The sequence below is a fragment of the Mus caroli genome, unplaced genomic scaffold (assembly GCF_978045245.1).
Source record: "Mus caroli unplaced genomic scaffold, Mus_caroli_1 scaffold_20, whole genome shotgun sequence".
In the NCBI taxonomy this organism is placed as follows: domain Eukaryota; kingdom Metazoa; phylum Chordata; class Mammalia; order Rodentia; family Muridae; genus Mus; species Mus caroli.
In genome coordinates, this window is record NW_028227275.1 from 54,144,582 (window position 1) to 54,166,807 (window position 22,226).

General features: G+C 43.6%; 1 protein-coding gene across 2 annotated transcripts in view; it reads right to left on the reverse strand.

The window, feature by feature from the left end:
* Plaat5 (phospholipase A and acyltransferase 5) overlaps nucleotides 1–19,710 on the reverse strand; it is a 42,819-nt gene extending 23,109 nt beyond the window's left edge. The window contains exons 1-4 of one of the 2 annotated variants that reach the window (XM_085834008.1): nucleotides 19,405–19,710; nucleotides 18,783–18,876; nucleotides 17,592–17,700; nucleotides 9,401–9,509 (exon numbers count right to left, since the gene is read on the reverse strand). In XM_085834008.1, coding sequence (XP_085690134.1) covers nucleotides 9,401–9,509; nucleotides 17,592–17,700; nucleotides 18,783–18,876; nucleotides 19,405–19,624 — 532 coding nt within the window. In that variant the 5' untranslated portion in view covers nucleotides 19,625–19,710. The remainder of the gene's footprint in view (nucleotides 1–9,400; nucleotides 9,510–17,591; nucleotides 17,701–18,782; nucleotides 18,877–19,404) is intronic. The other variant, XM_085834007.1, reaches the window with a different exon arrangement.
* Nucleotides 19,711–22,226: the final 2,516 nt, after the last annotated feature.

A 22,226-nucleotide genomic window follows, 5' to 3' on the forward strand; every position in this document is an offset into this window, starting at 1 on the left:
CTAGCCAGGTTTGCCACTAAGTTGAAAAATTCCATCTAAAGATCATCTTCTGACTACACACAGCTCAGGGCAGTCAAACTGCTGAGTTCATAGGAGACTGACGTGACATAAACATTGGCAGATCAACAAAGAATAGGCAAGGTAACCTTTGCCATCAGGAAATGTACTGGGGTGGGGGGCGGGGCTCCCACAGGCCTGGATATCAAATCCAATCCAGTCATTCCCTGTCAGAGAAACTCAACCATAGAGCAATTAAAAGATTTAATGTCTGTTGTTAAAAACAACAGTGCTATAGATGTAATCAAAGAAAGACAGCTTCAGTAGATAAAACAAAAAATTCAGGAGAGACCAAAAATAGGTATTTTTGTCAAACTGCTATAAATAGTCATATTTATACAAATAAATGGCATTGAAATTGAAGGTTAGTAGACAGAGGAGCAGATGTAACGGTATTTTCACCAAAATGTTGGCACCCAAATTGGCCTCTTCAGGAAGTAGATATTCAGCTTCTAGAGAATGGGACTTTGTCTCAAATGAAACAATACACAAGACGGGTCAGGTATATAGGGCCAGGAAGACAAGTAGGAAAATTAAAGCCATATGTGGCTAATGTAGCCATGAATTTATGGGGACATGATTTGTTGCAGCAATGGAAAACTACAGAACTCTGAACTCAAAAATACTTAATCCCAACCGAGCCATGGTGGAACACGTCTTTAATCCCAGCACTTGGGAGGCAGAGGCAGGCAGATTTCTGAGTTCGAGGCCAGCCTGGTCTACAAAGTGAGTTCCAAGACAGCCAGGGCTACACAGAGAAACCCTGTCTCAAAAAAAAAAAAAAAAAAGCTTAATTCCAGGACTGCCAAATACAACCAAGCTTGACATTAAGCTGGACAGAAATTGACTCATTATTGTAAACAGTTTACTGTATTAAATGTTAAAATGTTTCCTTTGTATTTAAACCAAAAAGGGAATATAGGAACACTATAGGAATAAAAGATGGATCATTGAATCTACTCTTAAACTATAAAGCTACTACTAGCCAAAAAATCTAAAATTAGTACGGATCTTTGTATACTGATGCAGAATTGGGGTTGTATTTGATTACATTGGTATAGAATGATGCAAAATTGAGGTTATATTTGGTTAAATTGGTATAGATTTTTATATATTGACACAAATTTAAGGTTATATTTTGTTTCAACATACTAAGTATCAACTCTTTTTTAGGTATTGAACCCATGTAATTCTTAAAAATGCAATGTTACAAAGAATTATCAACTGAGGAAACTCGAATATCCAAGAAGCACCTAAAGAAATGTTTAACATCCTTAGTCATCAGGGAAATGCAAATCGAAATAACCCCGAGATTCCACCTCACACCAGTCAGAATGGATAAGATCAAAAATTCAGGTGACAGCAGATACTGGCTAGGATGTTGAGAAAGGAACACTCCTCCACTATTGATGGAATTGCAAGCTGGTACAACCACTCTGGAAATCAGTCTGGCAGTTCCTCAGAAAATTGGATATACCTGAGAAGCCAGCTATACCACTCCTGGGCACATACCAAAAAAAAAAAAAAAAAAAAAAAAAAAAAAAAAAAGATGCTATAACAAGGACACATGTTCCACTATGTTCATAGAAGCCTTGTTTATAATAGCCAGAAGCTGGAAAAAACCCAGATGTCCCTCAACAGAGGAGTGAATACAGAAAATGTGGTACATTTACACAATGGAGTACTGCTCAGCTATTAAAAACAATGAATTCATGAAACTCTTAGGCAGATGGATGGAACTAGAAAATATCATCCTGATTGAGATAACCCAATCACAAAAGAACACACATGGTATATACTCACTGATAAGTGGATATTAGCCCAAAAGCTCCAAATACCCAAGATACAATTCACCGACCACATGAAGCTCAAGAAGAAGGAAGACCAAAGTGTAGATTCTTTGGTCCTCCTTAGAAGGGGGAACAAAATACTCATGGGAGCAAATACAGAGACAAAGTGCAGAACACAGACTGAAGGAACGGCCATCCAGAGACTGCTCCACCTGGGAATCCATCCCATATACAGTCACCAAATGCAGACACTATTGTGGATGCCAAGAAGTGTATGCTGACAGGAGCCTGATATAACTGTCTCCTGAGAGGCTTTTTCAGAGCCTGGCAAATACAGAGGCGGATGCTTGCAACCAACCATTGGACTGATCATGGGGTCCCCAATGGAGGAGTTAGAGAAAGGACTGAAGGAGCTGAAGGGATTTTCAACCCCATAGGAAGAACAACAATATCAATATCAACCAACCAGAGCTCCCAGAGCTCCCAGGGACTAAACCACCAACCAAAGAATACACATGGAGGGACCCATGGCTCCAGCCACATATGTATAGCAGAGGATGGCCTAGTTGGGCATAAATGGGAGAAAAGGCCCTTGGTCCTGTGAAGGCTCAATGCCCCAGTGTAGGGGAATGTGAGGGCAGGGAGGCAGAAGTGGGTATGTGAGTGAGAGAACACCCTCACAGAAACAGGGGGAGGGGAGATGGGGTAGGGGGTTTCTGGATGGGGGAACTAGGAAAGGGGATAACATTTGAAATGTAAATAAAAAAATATCCAATAAAAAAATGCAATGTTACATTCTAGTCTTTTTGAAAGCTATTACAAATAGTTCAGGATAAATAAGAAATGCAAGCTAATGGCCAACCAAAAAACATGGTCATGTTAAATACTAGTCTAGTTTATTATAGAAATATGCTCCCAAGATTGAACAGATAGTAAATAGCTAGAAACAAACAATGTTTGTCTATTCAAATATTCTATAGATAGATAGATCGTCTCCAAAAACCCCAGAGATCCAGAAAATATGGCATTTAAAGATGTTTTAATTTAAGGTTTTTGAGACATGTCAGCTCCTGGCAGCACCACCATACTAATTCAAAGATGTTGCTGGGTATTGAAGAACCTCCATATGGAGTTTGCTTCAAATGGGGCAAAACTAGCCATTATGGTGGGGGCAGGGGGGGACTGCCCTTGGCTCAAGAGCTACAGTATGCTCTCCAAGCTGTAGACAAACAGGACACAAAGAAAATCTACTGCTGAACTCTGCCAGGACAATATAGGCAAGTTCTTTATAATTCCTGCTTCACAGAGAAGGAGAGCACACATCTCTTTGGCCTACATCCAACACTGCAGAGGAATCTTGCATGACTGTCCAGGGAGCAGCAGTCTCTGTCATTTCTATAGTTTTGGAACCTTGCTCTCCGCTTCCACTTCGTATTTATTCAGGGAATATTTATGCTTCTCAGGTTTTTGATGGGGTTGAAGGTTATAGTCTCACAATTAAGTTATAGTCTCACAATTAAACTTACATTGTTTAGGATTTAAGAAAAGTGTTTTTAGATCTAAAAAGATCTTTTTAGGTTGATAAATACAAGTTATGATAGAAAGTTAGGTACAGAACTGTTGGACTCACCAAGACAGGACAATAGAATACTTTCTCCAAAGTTGCCAAATACAAATGGGCTGGACATTGTGAATGTAATTCTTATACCAGGTTGTATACAGTTCATTGATTGTCTTTTGTTTAGACAAAAGGGGGAAAATGTTGCAGAATATTTAACCACACTGTGAATTCCAAGGTTGTGTGCTGGGGGAAAAAAAAAATCTGTTTCTAATTGTGGTGTGGCTCAGGCCTAGCACACACCTTTAATGCAAGAGCTTTGTGTTTATTGTAAACAAGATTGAATAAAGACAACCATAGGTCAAGAGGCAGATGGAGCAGGCAACCAGATGACAGGGAGTGAGCATAGGAAAAATTCATAGAGAGGAAAAATTCAAAGACAGGAGGGCAGATAGAGAGACAGACAGGAAGTAGAAAGGACATTCCATTTGAAAGGCTAAAAGACAGAGTGGAGAAAGAGAACTAGTTTTTCCTTCTGAAAGATTGGTTGAGAGGGAAGGTCATCTGGGTGACCTCTCTGAGCTAGCAGGCTCTCACCACAGTGTATAGCTCCTGAGTCTTCATTTGGTAAAATAGAACATTTGGGATTTTGTTTTAAAAACAACATAGAGATGTAACTTCAAATTCTATTTTTAGTGATGATTCTTAAACTTTACCTTTCTTGTAACCGACCACCCATGAGAGGTAGTGGAAAAGAAAGGATGGGGGTAAGTAGAACTGTTAAGAAAGGTTCTTTAGAGCAACTCTCATCTGTGTGGTCTGGAAAACAGCAGTTCATTTCACAGGTCAGCAGGCAGTGGCAGCTTGATCCACTTGCTAACACTCATGGATGCCCCAGCAGTCTAGATGCAGAGAGTTTCTCCACGTGTATGATGTTGACAATTCTGGGGACTCTTGAAAAGGTATATAAAAGCTACAAACCCAAGAGCAGCGGCGGTGGCGGCTGCTGCTGATGTTATTGTGGTTGTTGTGCTTTGTTGCAGTTTTGTAGGGTTGTTGGTACTGAGTCCACTCTGCTACAGGGCATGGCCGCTTGGGGAGACAGAATGCAGGAAGTTTGACTGCACTTGTCCCATGCTGTGCTGTGCCAGGCAGGTGCTGAGCCGTAGGGACACCCTACCCTGAGGACACCTCAGGGTGGGAAAGCATAGTCTGAGCTGCAAGACAACCAGAGATGGTTTGGGGGTCCACTGGCCTGCGACGAGGCCAGAGCTGTCTGGTTCTCAGGCTCTCGGACATCCAGGCACTGCTGGGAGCCTCGGAAGAACTAATAGAGTGGAGGCCTGCAGGCTGGATCTAGCCAGGGGCTGGGGACAAAAGTGGGAACTCCAGCTAGTCCCACAGGGAGAGTCTTTGGCTTGATGGCAGCAGACTTGGTGACGACTGTGGCTGGGAGTGCAGAGAGGCCTTTGCAGGAGACTAGACTGCGGCTCTATAGGCAAAGGCCTTCTCCATGGTGGATTCCGATGAAAAGAGACTGTCCATGGTTCCAAACCATTTATTGCCATGTTGGGAAGTAGATACCCCACCTCTCAGGTTAGGCCTGAGATTAAATACCTCTTGCAGGAAGGAATGTCTGTGAAGGGACTCTTATTGGCTATACCCTCCAGGCCTTATTGGAGATCTCTGCCTTGAGCCTACATGACCACAGGTCACTTCTCTTTCCTATTGTTTTGGTCTGAGATGTTAGGGATACCTCAACTACATGTAGAGGGGCTTGGAGCATTGCCCTTACATGGCTGATGGCCACAAATCTATGAGGGGCTGCGGTTAGTGATGGGGGCCCTGGTCCCCGGGAGCAGGTGAAGCTCCTATCATCCCTTCAGGGTCTCTGGGACTTCAAAGCCTTTAGCTCAACTGAGGACCAGGCTACTTCTCCTGGTCCACTGCCCCACAGTTTGTCAAGTGGTCTTGCACCAAGAGATGAGAAGAAATCGAATGGCAAAGATCAGACTTGCCCCCAAGGAACTCGATACCCTAATCAGCAGGAAATAGTCTAACAATATCAACACCCCCTTTTTCCTCTAGCCTTCTTTCTCTCCTGTCTAGTGTTGGGGGTTGGAAGGGTGCAATAGGGATGGAGAAGGGTGTAACAAAGGAACCCTTAAAGTAGACCAAAGTCCAGTTACAAGTCCATTCCAGCCTGGAATTCCTTTCCCTCCTTTATTACCTAAGGGATAACCTATGAGAGTAATGGATTGAAAAAGACTGCCTTTTTACTATCCCCTTGTGAGCAGGACAGGGAAAGGTTGGCTTTCACAGTACCCACTTATAATAATGCTCAGCCTGTTAAAAGATATCAATGGGAAGTTCTTCCATGTGGAATTTAAAATAACCCAAATCTATGGCAATATTTTGTGCAGCAACCAGTAAAGATAATTTGAAAACAATTTCTTCAATCCATATCTACTGTCACATGGATGATATTTTGTTGGTTGATTCTGACACATATACTTTAGAGGAAAATATTTAAGGAAACTCCAAAGAATTCTGTCATGCTGGGGCTTACAGATTGCTCCTGAAAACCCAGGGAGAGGAGGTTCTATTAGCTATGGGGTTATAAAATAAGTCGACAAAAAAAAAAAAATCAGCTACACAAGGTACAGATCAGAAGAGATCAGTTGTGAACTCTGATTCTCAAAAATTAATGGGAGATATTAATTGGCTATGCCCTACCATTAGGTTAACTAATCAAGAGTTAAGTAATTTGTTTCAAACATTACAAGGAGATTCAGACTTAAACACTTCAAAATGGTTAACAAATGAAGCAGAGTTAACTCTGGAAAAACAGAGACTGCAAGATGATTTTGTAGATCACGTAGATCCTAAACTTGATGGTAGTTTGGTTATTTTGCCATCAACTCATTCTCCTGCAGGGCTCATAATAAAAAGGAAGACAGTTTTATGGAATGGATTTTCAGAGCACACAAAGTGAAAAAAATGATAAAGAATTACTTAGAAAAAGTTTCTGATTTAATCATAAAGGAAGAATAAGACTACATCAATTGTTGGGAACAGACCCAGCAGAAATCATAGTACTTTTTATTAATGCTAAAATTATGTCATTATAGGTTATCAATGAAGGTTAGCAAAAAAAAGTATGTAGCAACTATTTGGGAGGAATTAAAGGCAAATATCCTAAAAACAAGTGTCTTCAGTTTATAAAAAGAACTGATTGGATTCTCCCATGCATTTATTGTAAAAGGAACGCCAGTTCCTGAAGCACCTGCATTCTCTACTGATGCAAATAATAGTGAATGGCACGCTATAAGTCAGACAAAATAAGCAAAGTTATTTTTTTAATCTGTATTATTAAAAAGTAATGAAAATATAAAATATATTAAATGTATTAAATATATATTATACTATACAAAATATATTACTTATACATATATTATATATGTTATATATTATATGTTATATGTTACTTCATAAGTTATATAATCTATTATATTACATATTACATATTATATAATCACATATGTAGATATATAATATTGTATATTATATACATATATGTATATCATATGTGTATATATGTGTATGTATAATGTACATATGTGTATATATAATATATACTATTCTCTATTATATTTTAATATGTTATATATTATATAATATATAATGGTATATAGTACATATATTATATAAAATATATAATGTAATATATAGTATTAATATTATGTTATTATGTATTAATGTGTGGTATATATTAATGCATAGTAATATAATATTTACATTATATTAAATATATAATACATATTATATTATGTATTATATCTTATATTTTATATATTACATATATTATATATACTGTATTTTTTGTATTTTATATGTTACATGTTATATTATATTGATTGTATTATTTATATTTATATTTTTATGCAAATATTTATGAAATATATAAAATATACAAAAATGTTTATCACTAAAAATTAATAAAAAATAAACCCATACACTTCAATTCGAAAATCAGAGATGTGTACAATCTTTATGGTATTACTAGATTTTCCTTGATCTCTTAATATAATTACTCTCAATATGTAGAGTTCTTTTGCATATAGAAACTGCTGAATTTCCTGATAATTCAAAATTAACCTTGTTATTTATGCAATTGCAACAGGCAGTCAGAAATAGAAACTAACCATGATATATCATCCATATTTCATCTCACTCGGGCTTGTCAGATCCACTAGCACAAGGAAATTAAGAAATTGACCAAGTATTTATAGGAAATGTGTTAGAAGCCTCAAAATTTCATAAAAAGTATCATGTTTATAGTAAAAGCTTAAAAAGTGTCTCCGTCACCTAGCAACAAGTCAAGGAAATTATAAGGCAGTGTCCTACTTGTTCTTTGTGTAACCAAACTCCATTACCAGCCAGAAGTAGTCACAGGAGTATCGAAAGAAATGAAATCTGGCATGTAGGTGTGTTTCATTTTGCAGAATTTAGGAAGCTTCAGTTTGTGTGCCTTACCACTGATACACACACACTCAGGGTGTGCCTTACCACTGATACACACACACTCAGGGTGTGCCTTACCACTGACACACACACACACTCAGGGCTCCATGGACAGCTGCTTTGAGTTCTGAAAAGGCTGATTCTGTGATTTCACACTTATTGTAATAACGGCTATTATCAGATACCTATGCAAATCAATGCTAGCATTGTCTCTGCACATGTCTCCAGTAAGATAAAGCAGTTCTTTACATACTATAACATATAGCACATTATGGTATACCACACGATTGTACAGAACAAAAAGTTAATTCAATCACACATTAAAAGAAATGCTTAGTAAACAAAAAGGAAGAATAAAGAACCCCACCCCAGGGATAGACTCAATAGTGCTGCTAAGTTTAATTTTCTGAATGTTAATGAAAGCAGAGCAGCAGCAACCTATAGACACTAGGCTATAAAAAAAGAAGAAAAAAACCTGTGGAATTAAGTCAAGCTATATACTATAAAGACGTGTTGGAAGATGGAGCCCAAGAGAAAACACGCAAGAATCAAAGCAGCAAATCAAAGACCTTGGCCGTGCCTTTCTGTGATTCCATTTTGAGCCAGCAAGAACTGCCCAGGACACAAACTTCAAAAGGCACCAGATCACCTCCCCCTCCCCCATCTCCCCACCCTACCCTTGGGTCCAGCCTCCTGAGATCGCCATTATGAACAGTGATGCTAGACCACATTCAATTGTAAATTGTTTCACATCCCTCTATAAGCTCCCTCTACTTTCACCATCTGATCCCTCAGCAAATCTCCACTTCTCTTTAATAAGCCCCAAGTCCAGCTGAAACCATAGGAAATGAAATAAAGACCAGGAGAACACTTAGGACAGTGCTTCTTAAACTGTGGGTCATTTCCCCTTTGGGGGTTCAAATGACCATTTTACAGGAGTTACCTAAGACCATCACAACAGTAGCAAAATTATGAAGTAGCAACAAAAAAAATAATTTTATGGTTGGGGGTCACTACAACATGAGGAACTACTGTACGAAAGGGTCACAGCATTAGGAAGGTTGAGAACCAGTGACTTAGGATAAGGTGGCCTAGAGCTCACTGGAATATCCGGAAGACAACGGCTTTCACTTTGGGCAGGAAAGTGACAAAGATGATAAGGAAGTGGGAAGCATAACTTGGGAACAACATGAACCAGGTGGTGAGAGCAATGGTCCTTTGTGTTTTCGGGTGATGAACGATGCTAAATGATTGGCATCAGACCCAGAGGTTGAAAAGGATTTTAGGAACACTCTAAACTCCTGTCATTCTTAAGACACTGGACACTTGGTACTTGCTAATAAGCAAATAAAAGTCCAGGAATGTTTTCTTGCTAAAGGATGGAGGCTGAGGATAGCAGTGGTTGGTCATCCTTCCATTTACACTGCTAATTTCTAACCACTATCCCAGTAGCATATCCATCCACTCTTACTTGGGGGAGCCAGGTGGACCACGCAGTCATCTTCCACATAGATGGCCCAATGTTCATAGCCAATTCGAAAAATCTCAATCAGGTCTCCAGGTCTGGGTCTTGGATTGCCCTGTGATGGGAAGAAAGAACGAGGCAGATAAACTGCATGGACATGCCCGAGAACACCAGAGCCACAGCTCAGCCTATATGTAGAACCCCTCTCTGTGACCCATCACTTGACAAAAAGAAAGCTAATCTGGACCCTCGTCACCAGAACACCCCCACCCTGTCACAATATCGGGGTGTTAGTGCTAGTGATTAGCCTGCTGACTCTCAGCTCTGAATGTGACAACGCATCTCTGTACTCAAAAGCCCCACCATTCACCCAACAGTAAGAGATGCACCAGGGTCCCTGGGAACCTCCCGGGTGTGTGTGCCAGGCTTGCACACGCCATCCAGTGCCGCTGAAATGTGTGGCCTTCTCAAGGCCCTCTTTAGCTATCTCTCAGTATACACTCCTGGCTGGCTAGTTGGGCTACTGCATATCCCAGTCAGTATTGCAACGTTGGGCCATGCTTCTGTGCCACTGAAATAACCACTGCCCTCAGAAGCATCGCTGGGAATAGAACCATCCACACTGTGCCCCAAACAAATCCCTCTGATGCCATGGTCAACAGACCCTCTACTAAGTCCCATACACCCAGGGCACTTTAAAGCACAACAGACTTCCACCGCTCTTTCAGAGAGCCTGCAATCCAGAGGCCATCTTGAACTTTAATATTACTAAGTGTGGAAGCTAGGGAGATGGCTTAGCAGTTAAGAGCACTTACTGCTCTTTCAAAGGACGCAGGCTCTGTTCACAGCATCCACATAGTAGAGCCCACAACTGTCTGTAACTCCAGGACCCTCTTCTGGCATCTCTGGGTCTAAAGCACTTATGAGGGCACCAGGCACACACTTGATACATAGACATAAATACAGGCAAGCAATCATATACATAAATAAAATATTAAAAAATACTTTGTTCACAGGGTTGAACAAAGGGAGAAATGGCTCAGAGGTTAAGAGCACTTGATTCTTACAGAAGACCCAGGTTCAATTCCCAGCACCCACACAGAGACTCATAACTCTCCATAACTCCAGTTCCAGGGGATCTAATGCCCTCTTCTGACCTCCTTGAGTGTCAGGCACATGCATGGTACACGTACATATAAGCAGATAAAAGAACCATACACATAAAATCAATTAAAAATTTAAAATTAAAAGGCAATAGCCCACAATGTTTTGCATGCTTTAGGTCAGATTCTCAGACACTTTAATGTGCTATCTGGGCAGTCCTCCAAGCTTTTATCTTGACTTTGGTGGAAGAGAGTATGTTGAGACCTACAGGTCTGTTTCGCAAACGCCGCTCACTGGAGGAATACCTTTTTCTAAGCACACAGTCTACACCACACTGCTTCACTGAAGGGACCAGAGCTGAGGGATACAAAGAGCTTTACAAGGTTCCTTACTAACAAGCCCCAGAACTACCTAGTGCCCAGCAGAACCAGCTCTCCTTTTCTGCCTGAAGAGGAAATGCAGTGGCAAGTAAGTGGCCACTAGAGGGCAGCCAAATCCAGGCTTCACCTCCGGAAAGCAGATTCCTATTGTAAAATTTAACATGGATTTCAATGACTCCATTAAGTCCCTTCCCTCAGAGCTAAGGAAGCCCTGTGAAGGAAGAGGAGGAGGAGGAAGAGGAGGGAGTGTAAGAGTCAGAGGGTATGGAGGACAGCAGGAGATCAAGGCCCTCTACAAACTGAGCACAGGCCATCTGAGCACACAGAGGCTGAAGCCGCAAGCACAGGACCTGCATGGGCCTGCACCAGGCCCTCTGCATATATGTTATGGTTTCCGGTTTAGTCTGTTCATGGGACTCTTGCGTGTGGGCTCTTTCCCTCTGTTGGCTTGTCGTGTGCAACTTTACATTTGACAGGGTTGGGGTTTTATTTGATCTTATTATATTTTATTTTTGTTATGTTTTGTTGTTAATTCTTAAAAGCCTGTTCTTTTACAATGAAATACAGAAAAGGGGTGGATCCAGACGGGATGAGATGGGAGGGGAGAAGGAACTGGAAGGTGAGGAAGAGAAATCGTAATCAGGGTGTAGTGTAAGAGAAAATAATCAAGTTTTGATAAAAGAAAAAAAAACATTTTAAAAGAAAACATTTAAAAATATGGATTTCATGATTTCATGACCTTCCCTTCAGTACAATTACAGAGCTGTTTGGTTACCTCCAAAGTGCCGTACCCTTAAGATTATCATGCCGTATAGGTCATTGTGGCTCATAGGCCTGGGGCTGGAGACGACTGTTGGTTATTTACTCTCCCAGAGGACCCAGGTTCAGTTCCCAGCGTTCACCTCAGAGCTCACAACTATCTGCAACTCCAGCTCAAGGCACCCAGCGCCCTCTTCTGGCCTCCATGGGCACTTCTCGCATGTGGTGCACATATATACATGCAGACACAACCCCTATGCTCATTAAACAAATAAGTTTTATTGCGTCTGGGAGAGTTTGTCACTAGACAGTTTAGTAAAGTGGAGTTATTCACCCTAAATTCAAGGTCCCTCTCCTTAAGTTCCCTCATTCTCCAAATTTTTGGGAACAGTGGGAACTTATATCTACCCTCCCAAGTGGCCTCCAACAACGACCAACAATCCAGTGTTCAGTTTCTGAGTCCTTTACCCTGACTCTGTCTGACTCCACCCTGTCTAACATACACTGTTATTTCAAACCTCTCCGGGCATCCACTGCTTATTTCTTTGGCATAGGCTGACAACTCGGCTCTTGGCCCTCTCCCAGAAACAGGCACCCAAGTCAAACGCCAGACTCTAAAGGCATCCTAAATCAAATCAAGTGGGCATGGAGCAAGGAAGTGGGGAGAGAGTTTTGTTTTTGCCTTGGGCGGGGAGCAGGTGGCAAGAACAAGGCCACAGTAAGAGTGTTACTTTCAACTCTAGGAGAACCCAACCCGAGGTGCTTGGTCCATTTATAAAGCATACTAACTCTTTAGCTGGAATGTAACCAGCCGTCAGAGTCGCCACAGGAAGCTGGGAGGGAGAGCCCATTACTTAGGAGTGTGAGAGGAAGCCTCCAAAAGAGAAACAGAGGGATGAGGGGGAGGGAGCCGCACCTGTGCTAGAGATTCTACAAAGCAGATGAGGAAATTTCTCATGGTTACAGGGAGTTAAAATGCAGATTATCTTGGGATACTTTTAGTCCCTTTGGAAAGCCAGCCCGAGTCTGACCTAACATCCCTGTGGCTATCAAAACCATACAACCGACCCTTCACAGAACTAGCTTTTACCCATCCAAGTGCTGAAGCCTCTAACAGGATGTCCCCAGCTTGGCTGGAACGACTTTCCCATCCCCCCTACCACTGTCTCTGGTAAGTGCATTCGTTTCTTTGTCCTGCAACTAACAAAGAGCCCTGTAAGCACTTCCACAGTACAGAGCAGCATTTTCGGAACCCGACTCTGTGTTCCTAGGCCAGGCTCTCACATACGTGACTACAGAACAAACTCTGCTTTCCTCTGAGGCAAGACCTACGCCTCTTGCCCTCACTTTACCTTCTGCGGTTTCAGTGATCTACAGCCATCCACTGTGGTCCAAAAATATTAAGTGAAAAAAAAAAATGCTAGAAATGAACAACTCCTAAATCTCGTATTTCGTGCCCTTCGGAGGACCGAAATCTTGTATCTTTTGTTCTGCCCCATGGGGACACATCCTTGCTCTTGTATCCTTGCTATATATGCCCCCTGCCTGTTAATCGGAAAAACAAACAGGAACTGCTCTAGAATAACTGATAGTGAAACAAGTCCTTGAAACAAGGCAGTGCACCTGTGTGCTGTATATACACGTGTATATACAACAGACATGTACCCCAAAAGAGCCCAGCACTGCCCAGCTCCAAAGAGTCCTCCTCTGCTCTCACCTAACAGCAGTCACGAAGAAGTTTTGTGATTTCCCCGGACAGAGCGATGCGGTAGATGGTGACCATCGAGCCATCCTGGGCCACATGGTCAATCAGGAGAGATCTCTTGCAAGATGCAGATTGAGATCTCGAAGGCAAGAAGAAAATTATGGGGCAATGGGGGGGGGGCGGAGGGACTATCCCCACCCCAGCAGGTGGGTAAAGGTGAAGGCCTTCCGTAGAAGGTGAGAAAACAGAGACAAGGTAGGCAGACATGGTCTAAGACAGGTCACAAAAGACAAGGGGCACAAAGTGGATCTTTCTCCGAAGGAAGGACAACAGGACACATGGAAGTACTCGTGGTGAGGCTCTCACAGAGAGATCAACACTGATAGTTGATCACCAACCAGGTTGTCCCGGAAGTGAGGGTTCAAGAAGAAAGCCCAGAGAGGAAGGGCTTTGGGTTTTCAGTCACAGCTTTGTTTCAGCTTGAGTTTCCTTTTGTGTGTTTCTCTCTCTGCTGAATTCTGTTGTTAGATCCTGAACCTTTGCCTGTTGTCTTTGCCTGATTCAGCTGTATGTCTGTGTTTTCCTGGGCATCACTACATTTATCCCTAGGTTCTTCAAGTTCACTGAGGCACTGAGGTCTGGTTTAAACTCCTTAGATTCTTTGAAAACACTCATGGCTGTTCTTTTACATTCTGTGCTGTGGGCTTCATCTCAGTAACTCTTGTGGGAGGATATTTCTACAGAACTCGAGGATCTGGGGTTGAGAGCAGAAGCACGGAGCGTTCACACTTTGTCACATGACCTGGACAGGTGGACTTCTACTGTCAGTTGTGTGTCTGATGTGAGATTCTCGCCTGCCTCGGTTGGGCCAAAGCTTGACTGACTTCAGATCGGGTCCTTCAGACACTCGGTGTGGAGTTTTGATTAGAGGGACAAGAGTTGATTCCAATTCAGTAGTGACCATGAAAACTTGTGGCTGGAGCAGCTTGGGCGGATGTACAAGGTACACTAATCAAGCTGGGGCTGGGAGCAGGGTAGGGGGTCGGAGGGAGGATAGTGTGGGAGGTTCTGGGGAGCTCCCTGGACTGGGCCAGTGCCAAGACTGCACCTAGGAATAACACTTGAGGCAGAGAGATGAGAGGGGGCCTCTCTCAAGGCAAGAGCTGTTTATTTGCATTTGTCTGTTTAAGCTGACATGACTGAACTCATGGCTGACTGGATGCCCTAAACAACACATGCTAACCTCCTCAGCATTCCCCAGACTGTTAGCAAGGCAGGCATCATGCTGAGGCCCCTTCCTTCATGATAGGGTCACCTCTCTCTACTTTCCCTCTGCAGGGCTCACACGGAGAACAGGAGTGAAGACAAAGAGGAGGAGGACCCCCCTAGGGTTTCTTCTCACAAAGACACCAATCATGGCAGCTCAGGGCCTCACCCCATGACCTCGTTTAACCCTAACTAGTCTCTTACTCCAAATACAACTACACTGAAGGTTAGGACTTCAGCCTGTGACCTTGGAGGGATACATCCAGCTAGTCTATAAGAGCAAAACTATGCTGGGTTTACAGAGCAAGGGAAGAGCAACCCAAAGCAAATGACCTGTCGGAGGCAAAGACTCGGGGTCACTGGAGGTAGAAAATCATGAGGAACCTATAGCAAGCTGAGCAGAGTGGGCAGGGGATGGACATAGAACGGATATATGGAGACAGGAAAGGAAAGAGAAAAGAGTTGGGTTGCAGGTAGAGGCAGGAAGACGTCTGTGTCTAGCAAATCTTAAGACCTAGTTTCAGGAAAAGAGTTGGTTCTCCTTCCACCAGAAGCCACCAGTCAGGGACGTGGCCTCTAGCCAGCTGCCCATGCTACAGAGGATGCCCCACACACATGCACATACCAGCAGCACTAACTACGTTCAGTGCATTTATGAAGAACTGAATGTGGATACTGCCAAAGTACAGTGTATACGTGTATGAAATTCTCAAAGAACAGAGACCTACTCTTTTTAAAGGAAAAAGTGAAGAGGCTGATGCTTCTCACCTGCTCATAGCTCTCTAAACACAGGAACAAGAGTAGAACCAGGGATGAACTGAGAAAGGCCTGCATGGAGAGCTGAAGGCCACACAGCTTAGCCAGTGGTGACACACGTTTGTATTCCTGTTCTGCTAAGTGGCAAGGGAGCTCTTGAGGGAAAGAACAAGACCACTCTTGGACTCTGTTGGGCAAAGCCCTGCAGAGAAGCAATGCTGTGAATTCCTGCCACAATGCTCAGTGCCTGCCACCTATTCTTCCTCCACTCTGACTCCAGTTTCGCCGGCCACATGGAATGACCAGGTCCTGACACTTGCTCATGTCACCACGGGAAAGTCTTGGAGCTCGCCATCCATAGCACAAGTCTTTGCAATTGTTTCAGAGGGATCTTAAGTGTTAAAAGCAATAGCTACCCTGTAGCTCCAGAGGCAGCAGGGACTTTCTGCCCCATAATACTTACTGAAAAACAAATCTGACTTGGCAAGCACTCCACTGAGGATGTTTGAATTATGCAATATGAAGGGCTTATGAATTTTCATAACTACTGCCAACTAGTGCTGTTCTGTGTTTATATAAATTCTTCCTTGGAAGTATCATTTGAACAGACCCCCAACACTGACAGAAATGTTTGCAGTACCCTATGGAAGAGCCTTTAAGGAAAGCCAGAAATTCTCTTTGGTTGTGGCATTAGAGACACAAGCATTGGTCCGGTAAAAATGTTAGGATGACTGACATCTCTATAACCCAAAATAATTGATATACAGACCAATCACACACTTTTCTGCTATGTAATAAGAAAGGAAAACGTGTGGCTATTAGGATTCTTCTGCTAAAGAGACCATTTAAATGAAAGGATCACAAGGTCATAGTGAAAGCCAGTGGTAGCCTACAGCTGAGGTCTCCAGCAGACCCCAAACTCCTCACTAAAGCCAAGGCTTAGAGAACCAGAAAAGATGGCTCAGCCGGTTAAAGACATTGCAGCCAAATCTTAGTTTGATCCTGGAATCCACATGGTAGGTGAGGACCAACTTCTTCAAGCTGTCCTCTGCCCCCACCCCACCCCATGTGCCATATCCCCATACACAATCAATCAATCAATCAGTGCAAAACATGTCTTAAAACTAGATACATGCACCATCTCTACAAAATGCAAACTAATCTACAGGTGCCAGAAAGCAGGCTGGTCGCTGCCTGGAGATAGAGGCATGGGGGCAACAGGGAAGAGACGACAAACAGGTATGTTCAGTGGTGGCGCATGCCTTTAATCCCAGCACTTGGGAGGCAGAGGCAGGCAAATCTCTGAGCTCGAGGCCAGCCTGGTCTACAGAGTGAGTTCCAGGACAGCCAGGTCTACACAGAGAAAACCTGTCTCGGAAAAAAAAAATTTTAATTTAAAAAAAAAAAACATGCTTATGGATGTGTATGATGGCAAAGGGTTTCACAATTGAATACGTGTATCTGTGAGACCACAGACCCTCTTGCTGGCTCATGCACGTTCATTCTCCTCCCCCTACTCAGAAACCAGGCTGTGTGCCCCTGCAGCTCCCTTCTCTGAGACAGAGAGGTGATAAGAAACAGGTTGCTCTATGGCCTTGAAGCCCTTCACCAACTCCATCCCCTGGAGCTGCAGGATAAAATCACGGTCCTACCTACTGCCTGCCACCATGCCCTTAGGTATAGTGACATGGCCAAGATAGATCATGTGATATGATGCCTCCCCCCTCCACCACCCCGCCCCCCCCCCCCCCACACACACACACTCTTCCAAACCTGTAAGAGTTAGAAACGCCTTTGTTCTCAGGATGTGAAGGGTCAGCACTCTTCCTCCAAGGCCTGTGGCTGCTAAGACACTCTCTCTTTCTCTAGCTCTCCAGCTCTCCCGATCCAAGGCCTCATGCTGCCCCGCCCCCCCCCACCAACGTTGTGAAGCTCTCTCTCCTCCTAATAAAGGTCTTCTTGGGGAGCCGGGTAATCTCATGTCAGCTCCTTCCCAGGAACCTGCCATTTTTCTCTTTTCAGCTCTAACATAACAATATCAGAATGGGTCTAATTGCATATTTTAAACATCTAGAATTTAAATATGGGCTAAATGTGCCTCAGGAAAACTACTTAAAAAAACACATAACCAATCTCTCATGTCGGTGCAGATATTTATTAGACGCAGAATAAAACACAATGACCGAGAAACTAAAACACTTATCCTATGGACCCCTGGGATACGCACCTCAACTGCTTGGTTTCTTTGTGTGCTTTCGATCTCTGAATTTGATGTTGGAACCAGCTCTGTCCTCTTCTTACTGGGTGTGAGCTCCAAACTAGTTTCCGGCTTCTCTCTAGAAAATGGTTTGGCAATCACATTGTAAACATCGTTCCACGGCTGTTGGAAAGTCTGTGTGACTGATCAGATCTGTGCTTTTAAAACACCTTTCAGTTTTGTCATCGAAAGAGACACACACACCTGCAAACTTGACTCCATGAAGATATTCATTTGCCTTCATACAGTTCAACAGCTCCAATTGCTTAAAACTGAGTGTGTAGGTGAGAAGTGTCACATTCAAAATGGAGTCCCTGGTCTCAAATTCAGACAAAAATGCTGCCATCAGGAGTGCTGGCACGCACTGCTGGCAAGAGCTACATTGAAGAATCTCACAAGCCATAACTTTGCACAAAGAGCACCATGTCCTGCCACAGTGTTGCTTCTCAGGGGATGCCCCTGCCCAGCAATCATCTTGGATTGGCATACCCTGCTGGTCCCTAAACACCCCTGTTATAATTAAACCTGTGGCCAAAGATGATCTATTCACAGCAACTTTAATTCTCTCGATTCAACTCTTCCCCTTCTCTACTCCTTGGAATGGGCTGCTGGCTTCCACAAGGTTGTGTACATTTTGCACTGAATTATGAACTTATTCTCAAATAAATTCTATTATTCATTCTCCCTTCCCCCTCTGGTCAGAGCTTTCTGATTATTTTCTAATTTGCACATTATTCTTTTCAAATCTCTATCAGTGAGTGATACACACTGATCTTAAAAGGAGAGAAGACAGTACATAATAGATTATAATAAAATGCAAAGAGCCTCAAACCTCTTCTCCTTGCCCCAACCTAATGCCCAGGCACAAACCTCCTAAATTTTTCATTGGTTTGTACTCCTACAAACCCACTCAACTTTCATGAGTCTGGAGAGTGGTCTTGTGGGTAAAAACTTCCACAAGATACACCAACAGTCATCGGGTCTGCAGCCTAGTTCAATCTTACCCAGCAGGCGCTACTCACTAGTTTGTCCTTGGCAGAAACCATCTGGAGGAGGCAGGTTAGGGGGTGGGTATGGTGTTCTGCAGAACTAACATCTAAATAAGATCTTCAAAAGTGCTTCTGGTACCCAAAGCCCTAGTTCTCATAGTAAGAATCTTACCCCTGCTGAAAGCTTCGGGCCTGTTCTAATCGGCGGTCTTGCTTGAGTTGCTTCGGCAAGAACTGGACCAACAGCGCTTGAGAACTTGCTGAGTCTAGTTCAGGAGGGAAGGGGTGTGATTTAATATACAGCTGCCTTCTGTGGGGGAAGGAGGGAGCCCCATGAAAGACCAACTCGAGCCAAAAGTGGGCTGCATGTTCTGATTTAGAATGGTGTCTAAAGCCAGGTGTGATGGTGAATGCCTCTAATCCCACCACTCTGAAGTCAGAGAGGCAGACGCATTTCTGTGAGTTCCAGGCCAACCTGATCTACATAGTAAGAGTTTGAGGCCAGCCAGGGCTACATAGCAAAACCCTGTCCAAAAAAAAAAAAAAAAAAAAAAAAAAAAATATATATATATATATATATACATATATATATATATATATATATAAGAGAGAGAGAGAGAGTTAAATAAGAATTAGAACTGTGTCGGTTCCTGCTTTGCCCTCCATAAAATTTGTATGGGCGCTGTCTAGATGCAAGCAACTGCCAAACCATTTCTGGCAGGGGCCAACCGCTGGGAATTACCCACCCCACCCCCCAAAGACTACGAGGGAGAGACCCTACTCCTGGGGCAGACCTGAGTGGGATACAGTTGACTGTCCAGTTGTAGATTGGGTGTCACTTGACTCGGTACTTGTGGTCCTCGAGATCTGCGTGGGGCGTGGCCATGGGACCCTGGAAAGACGGATCCCGTACTCCCCGCTGGCTGCTGGGCTCAGGCCCATCCCGCTGGGGCCAGCAGGGACAACGCGCCTGCAGGGAGGTGCGGACCAGGGTCCGCCTAGCCCCGGGATCATGGGCACTGAGGCCAGCGGGGCAAGAACGGGGGTGAGAGAGGTGGGGCGTCGCCTCCAGGGAGCGCGTGTCAAACGGCGACGAGAGCGCGTGGGGCGGGACGCGCGGAATGAGCGCGCGCGCGGGAGTGGGTGGGGTGTGGGCCGCTGCAACTGTGCAGTAAGCGTATGCGTAGACACTGGCGCGGAGGAAGGCGCCCCCCCAGCAACTCAACGGAAAGGCAGGCGCTCCGCGCAGGAGTTAGGCCATTCACGAGTCACGCAAAGACGCAGTCCCAAATATCTGTGTCCTTTCAAAATTCAGAGTGAAATCCTAACCCTAAGTAGGTAAAGTAGGTGAAAGACTTTGAGAACTTAGACCCCAAGGGTAAACTCCTCATGAATGGGACCTGTATCTTTATTTAAAAAAAAAAAAAAAAAAAGACCCCTACAGAGCTGGAAGCCTCCTTCACCACGTAGGTATCTAAGCATTGCCATCTATGACCCTGAATACAGCTCTGATCAGATGCTGAATCTGTTGGCACTGGTCCTGAGCATCCTAGCCTGGAGAACTTTGAGGCATTTTTGTTATCTACACGAGTCTTTGTTATAGATGCTACAATGGCTTGAATGAATGCTCCATGGGCTCAAATATTTGAACACTTATCCCTGGTTCATGGTTCTGCTTGGGGAGTGTGATGGCTGATCTTAGTTGCCAACTTGACTGCATCTGAAATCAGCTAAAACCCGGCAGCTGACTCACCTGTGAGGGATTTATTTTTATTTGCGGTTCCACCCTAACTCTGGAACGGACTTTCTGATAACACACACACATACACACACACACACACACACTACAAAATATAGAAGAAGGAAGCTTCTGCTTTTTGCCTACTTGTCCTTACTCTCAGTGGCAAATTCATCTATCCTGCTGCTGCAGCATTCCTTCGATAGTATTAGAACCTGATTCTTCAAGATTCCAACAGAGACTAAAGACCAGCAGCTCTTCAGGGCTCCTTCCAGACTCCAAGCACCAGATCAAGACTACAAAAATATCTACTCTGGAGGATTAACCGACTCCTGGAGTCTTGGTCTTTCCATGATGAGACAGCCATCATAGGACTACTCACGGTATTTATTCATTCAATCAATCAGTTCTGTTCCTTTAAAGAACCCTGACTAATACAGGGAGGCTTAGGGTGTGTGGCCTTGCTGACTGTGGTGGGCTTTGAGAGAGAAAAGCCTGTGCCACTTGCAGTGTGTGCTCTGCTTGGTGGGCATGGTTGGGTACAAGCGTTCAGTTTCCAGCTCCACGTTTGCTGCTTGCTTCTATGCTTTCCCAACATCATGCACTCTCGTCCATCTAGAATGTAAGGCCAAATAAGACACAACTTCTATAAGTTGCTGTGGTATTGGGTGCATATAACATTCAGCTCTAATATAAAAAGGCAGGACCTTTTCTAACTGACAGTATCAATTTCATTTCTACCAGCAATATGTTAGAGATCTTATTTATCTATGTTTTCATGGATGGCTAATACTTTCACAATTTCCAGATAAAAGGCTATAAAATATTATGTTGAAGTATTTTACTAAGGGGGACTGGACAAGTGGCTCAACCTCCTGCTCTCAGAAGGGATCCAGATTTGATTCCCAGCAACCACACTGGGCAGCTCACAACTGCTAATATACCACTGCCAGGGAATTTGATCACCTCCTCTGGCCTTTCTGGGTATCTGCACTCAAGTAGCATACACAGCATACACTACACATAAATAAAAGTAATAAATGAAGGATACCACAAGAACCGTGGAGTGGAAGGTAGTTGGTAATATTCGTTCATGAAAACCTAACACAAGACGTGGTGGACCTTGTTCATCACTGGAAAGGGGAAAAAAAAGGTTCTTATATGATGAGAGAAATTACTATTCATACTGAGAAAAATGAAACTGGACTACCTAATACCCACATACATAAAAATAATTCCAGCTAAGCTGAATGGTGGTGGGCCAGCTGCCAAGCTTTGTCCATTCGTCCTGACTAGTTTTTCTCTTAATGTTCACACCCTCTAATTATTCCATCAAGTGTCCAGATGTTGTCAACTGACTCCCAGGTGAAGAAGGGTCCCTTTCTTGGTCTGCGGAATGGATTCTTAGGGTATTCTGCAATCGTCCAAGACTCTCCCAGCAGAGACAACTGTATGAGAACAAGGCTGGCTGCCAACCCAGAACAGAGGTCCCAGACAACACTTTGATCTTGAACTTCTAGAACAGAGACAAAATAGAGTTCAGTTGTTTACACCCCACCCAATCTGTTGTATTTTGTTATGGCAACCCAAGTAAATGAGTGCACCCTCCTCCCTCGTGATTTCCCAGCAGGGCTAATGTGGGGTGGGGGAAGGGTACCACTAGCCTTGGGGACCCAGATCTGTGCAGGGCACTATAGCCTGGCTCAACTGGTCTCTCCACCTGCCGTTTCTCCTCCCCACTGTGGCGAACATATCTCCTTCTGAACACACCCAGGATTGGATTTCCCACAGAAACACCTTCAGCTCTGCTGCTACACCTACCCAGCCACAGCTGAACAAACTCCTTGCTTGGCACCCAAAGTGCTTTCAGTTAGGACC